This window comes from Prinia subflava, chromosome 11 (genome assembly GCF_021018805.1).
Source record: "Prinia subflava isolate CZ2003 ecotype Zambia chromosome 11, Cam_Psub_1.2, whole genome shotgun sequence".
NCBI classification, from domain to species: Eukaryota; Metazoa; Chordata; class Aves; order Passeriformes; family Cisticolidae; genus Prinia; species Prinia subflava.
This window is the reverse complement of record NC_086257.1, coordinates 24994928-25003975: the sequence shown is the minus strand read 5'-3', so window position 1 is coordinate 25003975 and position 9048 is coordinate 24994928. Positions and strand designations below refer to the sequence as shown.

Genomic DNA, 9048 nt, shown 5'->3' with positions numbered 1-9048 from the left:
GGTTTTGAAGAGAGCTTTGCCAGCCCTTGCTAGCAGGTGATTGATTTTGGCTGGCTCACACCAAGCTGGGTGATGTGGCAGCTTGCTCCAGAGTACTTCTAGGAGGGGGAAAACAGATGGACAGTGAAAGGAACACATGGAGAAATGGCTTAAAAGCTTCCAAGGGAGCTCAGTTATTCAGTTTCCAAAGGATGGGCTAAGCAGCCATGGACAGACAACCCACAGAACAAGAGGGTGTAAGTGCCCAGAGATGTTTTCCAGTGTTTCCAGGAGCTGCAGTACTGCTCGGGGAAACCCTGGCCCATGAGTCTGTCCCACGTAAGGGTTCTGTGGGTAGCAGGCACAGTCTAGGACAGAGAGGGCACCAAAGGCCAGCCCTGGGGCTGTGATGGGAGATAAATACCTGCTGCATCCCCAGGCTGAGCTGCACAGCCCTGCAGCAGCTCAGGAGCAGCCTGCAGCCCACGGTGCTGTGGGTGCATGGGAAGAATGCGCACCTGGGAGAGCTGGGTGGGGAGAGAGAGGCCTGGGGACACAGCTCGGGGCAAGGGGCACAGGGCACGGGGCACCCACACACCACACACGGGACACACCAAACACAGCTCCACCACTGCCCACTGCACTGCAGGGCTGCTGGAACACAACGCTTGTGCTCCTCAGGAGAGGTTCTACTTGCAAAGACTTCCACACCAGCGGCAGAGGGGCTCAGTTGGAGCTCCAGGGGATCACCAGGGGTACAGTACTCACCAGAGGATCTGTGACCACAGGAATGAATCCCCGCAGCATTTGAATGCTGCAAAAATAATCTCAGTAGAATTTAGCCTCTGTAAAAATTGTTCAGGAATAAGAGAACATTATTTACTAAACTTATGTCAAATCCTTTAAACTTTGCCATCCCCAAGTGCTGTGTTTAGATTAGGCTTGGAAACAAGAAGGTGTGGTAGAAAGGATCTAAATGTCACATTATGTGAATAAATACTGAGAATTGTAAAGAACTGAGTAAGATGCAACAGCAAAGACTGGAGGGTGCCAAAACTAATGATACTTTCTTGAAAGGAATGTCTAATAGAAAGTCCCAGAGACGACTTCTACAAACAGTGGCACGGAGCCAGTCCCTGTGACTCAGCCCTGCCAGGCCACGCTGCTGGTCACGGCCACCAAGGGCCAACAGCATCAACCTCTGGCGACGGCCACATCTCCCGCCAGAGCCACCAACCGGTCCCGGTCCCGGTCCCGCAGCGCGGGAAACCGGGCCGGGATGTCCTGGCGGGCTGGCTCCGAGCCGGCCCACGGCACAGGGCCCGCCAAGCCTCCGGAGCCCCTGGGCGGGCAGGGGCCGCGGGGCAGCCCGGCCCCGGCTCCGCGGTGTCCCCGGGCACGGCCCGGCCCGGCTGCACGCAGCGATAGCGCGGGAGGTGCGGCACTCCGGGCCGGGCAGCGCCGATAGCGGGCGGCGGCCCGGGGCAGGGGCACCGCCACGGCGGCACCAGGGTGGAGCACCCGGGCTGCCGGTCCCACCGCCCGGGCCCATTTCCGCGCGGAGTGCGGGACCCCCGGGCCGGGAGGGGACACGCGGGGATCCCGATCCCGTTCCCGATTCCGAACCCCTTCCCGTTCCGGTTCCGGATCCCGATCCCATTCCCGTTCCCGATCCCGTTCCGGTTCCCGATCCCGGTGCGCAGGGACTCAGGACGGGAGGGGACGCGCGGTGATCCCGATCCTGATCCCGTTCCCGTTCCAGTTCCCGTTCCGGTTCCCGATCCCTATGCCGATCCCATCCCCGTTCCGGTTCCCGATCCCTATGCCGATCCCGTCCCCGTTCCGGTTCCCGATCCCTATGCCGATCCCGATCCCGTTCCCGATCCCGGTGCGAAGGACCCGGGCGGGGACGCGCGCTGTTCCCGAGCGCGGCGCGGCCCCGCGGAGGGCGGGGGTCACACGCGCGGGGCGGGGCGCGGGCGGCTGCCGCTCGCCGCCGGCAGCCAATGGGAGCGGGCGGCGCCGCGCCGCAGCCAATGGGCGGGGGCGGGCCGCGCGCCGCAGCCAATGGGCGGGGGCGGCCGCCATGGGCCGCGGCAGGGCTGTCCCGCCGCCGCGCCGGGGCCGGGGCCGGTAACGGCAGCGCTGCCGCCCTCTCTCCCTCCCTCTTTCTCTTCCTCGTCCCCTTCCTCCTTCTCCTCTTCCTCGGCGCTGCCCGGAGCCGGGGCCGTCCCGGCGCCGTTCCGCAAGGCGCGGCCACCGCTTCCCCGCCCGGCGCGGGGCCGTCCCTCGTGCCCTCCCTCCCTCCGCCCCGTCCCCGCCCGCCGCGGCAGCCCCGAGCGGGAGGCGGCGGAGGGAGGCGGGAGCCATGCGGGAGTACAAGGTGGTGGTGCTGGGCTCGGGCGGCGTGGGCAAGTCCGCCCTTACCGTGCAGTTCGTGACCGGCTCGTTCATCGAGAAGTATGACCCCACCATCGAGGACTTCTACCGCAAGGAGATCGAGGTGGACTCGTCCCCCTCCGTGCTGGAGATCCTGGACACGGCGGGCACCGAGCAGTTCGCGTCCATGCGGGACCTCTACATCAAGAACGGGCAGGGCTTCATCCTGGTGTACAGCCTGGTGAACCAGCAGAGCTTCCAGGACATCAAGCCCATGCGGGACCAGATCATCCGCGTCAAGAGGTACGAGCGGGTGCCCATGATCCTGGTGGGCAACAAGGTGGACCTGGAAGGCGAGCGCGAGGTCTCCTTCGGGGAGGGCAAAGCGCTGGCCGAGGAGTGGAGCTGCCCCTTCATGGAGACCTCGGCCAAAAACAAAGCCTCGGTGGACGAGCTGTTCGCCGAGATCGTCAGGCAGATGAACTACGCGGCGCAGCCCAACGGGGACGAGCCGTGCTGCGCCTCCTGCGCCATCCTCTGAGGGCGGCGGCGGCCCCGCGCCCCGGCGGACACGCTCGGGGAGAAAACATCGGGAAAAAATTCATCGTGTTGGAAATGTGGCTTTTCTCGGCATGTACGTTTCGTCCAGTCTTGGTCATGGCATATTTCCTGTCAGTGTCGGCGGCGGGCGCGGGAGCAGCCGGTCCCGCCGCCCGGGGAGCGGAGCCACGCGGGGAACCCGCCCCGGGGAGCCCGGAGAGCCCCGGGGCAGCGGTGCCCGCCGCCCGGAGAGCCCCGGGGCAGCGGTGCCCGCCGCCCGGAGAGCCCCGGGACAGCGGTGCCCGCCGCCCGGAGAGCCCCGGGGCAGCGGTGCCCGCCGCCCGGAGAGCCCCGGGGCAGCGGTGTCCGCCGCCCGGAGAGCCCCGGGACAGCGGTGCCCGCCGGCCGGAGAGCCCCGGGACAGCGATGCCGTCCCGGACAGCCCCGGGGTGCGGGTCCCGTCCCGGGCGCCGCTCCCCGCGGTCTCTATGCAAGCGGCGGCGGTGCGGGGCCGTCCCGCCCGGAGAGTTGCACATGGAACTGGGACTGTGACCCGATCGGTGCTGCCAGGCACGGGGCGCCGGCAGCGCCGCCGATATCCCTGGAATAATGCTCTATTTTGTTTACCTGCTGTATCGGATGGGAGTTTGCAGGAGAGTGGTAGCGTGGTGGTTTTTCTCCTGGTTTTAGGTTTTTTTTTAATCAGCTGTGAAAATGTTACAAATCTGCACAATTTTTTAGGTGTGCGTGTGTGTGTGATTTCGTTGTGGTTTTGGTTTTTCCTTTGGCGGGGGGGCGGTGGTGCTTTTTGTGCCGAGGGGTTTTGGGTTTGGGTTGGCAATACCTGATTTTGATGACTAGCTCTCTCAAGTGCAAAGACTTCCCATGAGCGATGCAGGGCCAGCAGCAGCCCTGCGTCTGTAGAGTGCCTTCAAAACTCAGCTGTTCCAGCCGGTGCCAACCTGTGAAAGCTCCACAGAATCCTATTATCTACTACTCCAAAAACTACTTAACAGTTTCCTTGCAGTAATCACACCGAGCAAGCCAGGACAAAAGGGCCTATTGTTAGTGGAATTTATTTCTTATTTCCATCTGAGCCTTTTAACTGTTATTTCCATGTCTTGCAAGTTCGGGCTTCATTTACTTCAAATTTACAAGAATTTAGCCTTTTGGGATTTTGGGGGGGAGGGCTTTTTTTTTTTTTTTTTTTTTTTTTTCCTATTTCCCTTTGATTTTTGTCGTGGGATGTGCCTCCAGCCAGCAAAGAAGGAAATCTTATCGTTGTGATGTACCAAGAAAAGTCTAACAACTGTAATTTTAATTGCGGACATGCATTGAAGAGATGTCTATCCGTTTTAAGAATTTTAATACAAATGCTGTTTTTTAGAAAACAACTTTGTGCATTGTTATGTATCACATGAAACACTGACTTTCACACAGGCTCTTAATCCAGATTTATATCTCAATAGCAGTGAAAGGTGGAGGGGTCGATTTAGCTAAGAACAGTGGTGGAAAAAAGGCAAACCACAAGATTGCTGTTTGACCTAATATTTAGTCCTTTTTGATGCAGATCTTTGCTTTTGTTCAGGTCCTGGCCCAGTGTGATGCCAAGCTGTGCTCAGAGGCAGCTTTCAGAAGGTGGTGTGGGATTCCTGCAACACGCCCTGTATGATTAGGCCTTTTTTCCCTGCTGGAAGCAGCACGGTTTATTGGAGTGAAGTTCTAAAGGTCAATTATTTATGAAACTTAAGCTTTTAGTCTCATTGCATTACCACTTTAAAATGATAAACCAGACCTTTTTGTTTTCTGGTTTGCAGAGGGTCTGGGGTGGGAGGAGACCTGTGCCTCCCATCAGCTGGAAGATCCAAGGAGCTTGTTTCCCTGTCTTCTTCTTCTCTTTGTCCCTTCTTCAAAGGTCTGCACACAAAACCTGCAACTCTCTTTTTCCTTCTCCCCCTATCCCAAGAAATCTTGAAATTGTTACATCTCAAACACAAAGGTTGAGCAATGATGTGTAAAGGGGTTTTTAGTCAGGCCAGCTGAAGAGTGACTGCCATGATTCCTCTGTGAATCTGGTAATTCCTCCTATTTGAAGCAGGAAAACTTTGTGCCTCAGCACTGGAAGAACAGTGTGTAGTGTCAGTTTGATGCTATGGTTTGAAATCCCACTGACTGAAATGAAAGTTGCCATTTGAGCTTTTGTCAGAATTGGATGGTTGTTGTAGTAACATCAAGTATCTATGGAAAATTTGTAAAAGATTGTGTACTGAGAGAGGGTTTCTCCTCCTGAGCTGGCGTGTGTCCTTCCAGCAAGGACCTGTTTGGGGCACTCAGTGGGGCTGGTCAGGGTCAGTGGTACAGCCACAGTGAAAAACAGAGCGGGCTGGAGAGGGCAGCCCCAGTGCTGGGTCCCTCGCTGCTGCCTGGGCTCTCCCTGTAACAGACACATTAATTTACCTCCTGGTTTTTAGGGAAAATGGAAAACCTCATTGCAGCTCATCTTCCAGAAATTCCAAAAAATTCATTAGAAGCCAGAGGACTCCCATGTTAGGAAGACAGAGGAATTACACTGACAGAAGTGGTTTCTTTTAGCCCAAGTACTGCACTGAAAACTAAGGAAGCTTGACTGCTGCCACATCTGCAGCTTACAAACTGCATGTCTGATGTTAAAAAAAAAAAAATTACATCTCAGTCACTGCCATGGTTCAATTTTGCCTTAAATTCAATGGGAATGTACAGTTTTTAGCACCCACCAGGCCTTGACAGCAGCTTGATGTGGTTGATAAAAGCAGGTTTTTATTGTGCCCTCCCAGGAGCCAGCAGATCACTCACGGTCCCCCGTGCCTCTTTCCCACTGCCTGAGCTGTGCCTGAGGAATAAAGCAAAAGTGGGTGTTTGTAGCACACAAAGTCCAGCTTTGCTCAGCCTGGCAGAGCAGCTGGGGGCAGCCAGCTGAGCCCTGTGCTGTGCTGGGCCTGTCTGTGGGGCATTCTAGCTTTGGCCCAAAAGGTGTATTTGTTAAACAGTGAAGCATTTCGGCACTGTCTGATCAGGGGTTTGAATGTATTTAGGCATTCCATGTTCTCTGAGACTGGTAAGGACAGTACAAAGTGTAGAGCTCAGTAGTCTAATCTTCCAAATACTCTGAAGTGTTTTGGTGCTTGTTAAACATAGGCTTTGTCTATAAAAAGTCTAAAAAAGTCATCCTGCTTTAACTTGACTGAGTGATGAAAGCTATATTAGCTTCGACACTTGAGGGAAATGTTGTATCAATATAAAGGTACTCTTTATTCCTTTTCCCTGTGGGAATATGTTACACCCATGTCAATACAGAGATGGTATATCACACTTTTCACAATGAGAATTGCAAATATTTACTTGTTTTGGAAGAAAAATGACATTCCCGGCCAAAATACTTCCTGACATCGCAGAAATCGTGTAAACAAGGCCTTGGTTTAAGGCTGATCTCGTGACCACATATTTTGCTGTACATAATGATTGTATTTTTAAAAATCCAAGCTTGTTCTATTGCAAGAAAGTGTGTCTGTGTTCCCGTGACTGTAACTCTGCCATGAGCTCACCCCAGTCCAAAGCAAGTGTGCTTCTGCTCAACATGATGCTCAGGATTTGTGGATCCGATGGTGCTGGAGCTGATGCGGAACTCTGTGGCTGTGGGGTCCTGGTGGTTCTGCTTCTCTCAAAAGAATGTACGGCAAGTTGTTTGCAAAGGGCATTTCAAATAAAGGGCAGCTGGCTCTTTATGACTTCCTCACTTGGGTACTCATTGTGTGCAGGTGTTGTTCGGGGTCAGATTTCCTCGAGGAGTGACAAAATGCAGAAACTTGCATGTTCTTCCAGAGTTTTGTGCTAAAAGGAGTGGCACATGTGCATGGAGTGCATGGATGACCCACGAGGGAAATGGAAAACAGCTGGAGCTCGGCTGCCTTGGAGGCTCTGTCCCTGTCCAGGTTTGTACAGCAACCCAGGCGCTCTCACTGTACCCTTGGGCAGAACTGTTCATGTTCCAGTGAGATCTGAAACCTGCTCTAGAAGCAAACATGTATGAGCTCAGTTCCAAGGGGAAATGGTTTTAAATATTGACATTCACAGCTTACAGCCTGTTCCTACAGTGTTTACAGCCTTGTGCAAAATGTGTGTGGCAAAGACTCCCCTTCCTGTCACATTGCTACAACAGTGTTTGAGAACCTCCTTTTTGTAGGAATCCAGCATCTGCCCAAACTGTAAAACTTTGTATTTGGGACTGCCAGTCTTTGGTAACAATGTGTGCAGCAGATGAGAGGGATTCGAGAGCAAACTTCTAGTGCAAAAAGCAGAAGATATTCAAGTGAGTTGTAGTGATGAGAAATGGAGTGCAAGTGTGTTGCTGGGGCTGCATGTGTTGGTGTGGGGTTTTTTTGGGGTGGGTTTTTTTTTGGTTTTTTTTAGTGTTTTAATTTGTGTAGAGTTTGTTAGTCTATAATCAAAAACCTTGCTGTGTTTCCCAAGGAAGAGTCAGTGTGTGTGTGTGTGATCTGACTTCACTGGGGTTGGAATCAGAATTCCTCCCTTTCCACAGATGATCTCACCTCAGTGATCTCAGTTCTGGAGCATTCCTGATGGCACAGTCCTTAAGGAACAGTCATTATGGTGCTGAAGGAGCCCCCCAAAAAACCTGTCTGTGATGATGAGCAGAGATGTTCCTGCAGAAAGCTCCAGAACAGCCATTACATTTTCTCTGCGGCTGTTTTAAATTTCTGAAGGGCACAACTGCTCCAGCCAACACCAGAGGCTGCTTTGCTGCTGTCCATGCCAGAGGTGCAGATTGTGCATAAAGCAAGAACTCAAATCCTTCATCTGCACTATGCACCAAGTCCCAGATCCTACATAAACCACTGTAAAATTAGAAGTCAGTTAACCAGAACTTGCAAGTCGTTCAAGTAAGTCTTAAAATATTGAAAGCAGCTTTTCTGTATTGACTCTATTTTCAGTTTTGGCAGTCTTGGGTCTTTTGGAGGTTTGAGTGAAGAGCAGACTAATCAAGAAGCCACAGCTTTGTTTTGTAGTCCTTGACAGAGAGAGATTTTTAGGAAAATATTGCCTGACATGTAACTTCAGCTCCAATGATTTAAACCCCATTTATTTCTACAAAGTTCTGTAAGGGAACATTATAAAAAGTGCTTAGTTAATAGATTTGATGTCCAGGTACAGACAGATCCCAGATGTTTCTCATGGGCTTGACAGACTGATCATGATTGTGCAAGAAATGCTGCAGCAATGAGACAGGACAGAATGATCAAAAAATTGCTACAGTTTTTGTCTTTTGATAGAACCATGTTAATTTGTTACACTAGGGTGAAAGGGGATGTTTTAGGTTGCTTTTGAGGATGGTTGTAAATGGACTTCTGGGTGAAAACGAATCTGAAATCAAAGTTGGCTGTTCTTTCCTCTGAATCAGGTATTGCAAAAGGTACAGGTCAGTATTTATAGCAGATGTGCCTTCCCAGCTTCTCATTTGTGGGTATGTTCATTAATTCTTTGTTTCTATAGTGTTCCTACAGTTACCCCAATTTCAGCAATCCAGGGGACATGTATTGTATCCACTCTTGTCCAGAGAGGTACTTGAAAGAGAAATCTCTGCAGATATTCCAAAAGCACTTTCTGCAGAAGCATAAAATAGGTACATTTGGGAGATCAAAGCTGCATGTTTCCTTAGAAACACAAAATGTGCCTTGTGTTAACTTCCTCTGCTGGGTCGTGGTGCCTTCCCCAGCTGTGCTGCCTGGGCTCCTGGGGGGAGCTGTGGCTGGGGCAGCAACGTAGGACTGAGGAAATCCTGGCTGGGCAGGGTGGGGATCTGCCGTGGAGGGCTGTGGGGGGGTTTGTGGGGTGTGCCAGGTTCCCCAAATGCCAGCCGTGGTTGTGTGGCATGGCAGGAGCAGGATGTCTTGCTGTGAGCTGGGGAGATGGGCTCCATCCTTTTGTGTGTGCATTGTGGATTTACTGGTTTCTTCCCTCCTTACATTCCTAAGCAGATTCAAAAGTGCAAAGAACATTTGTACAACATGTGTTCTCCACCAGGGATGAGTTTGATGTTTAGACTGAGCTTCCCTATACCACTAATCACCAAAATCTCTTTTAAGCTGTGTGGAA

General features: G+C 52.6%; 1 protein-coding gene across 1 annotated transcript; it reads left to right on the top strand.

The window, feature by feature from the left end:
- Window positions 1-2034: 2034 nt before the first annotated feature.
- On the top strand, window positions 2035-3631 carry RAP2B (RAP2B, member of RAS oncogene family). The gene has a single exon (XM_063408512.1). The coding sequence runs from the start codon at window positions 2348-2350 to the stop codon at window positions 2897-2899; it is 552 nt and encodes a 183-aa protein (XP_063264582.1). The 5' UTR covers window positions 2035-2347; the 3' UTR covers window positions 2900-3631.
- The last annotated feature ends 5417 nt before the right edge of the window (window positions 3632-9048 follow it).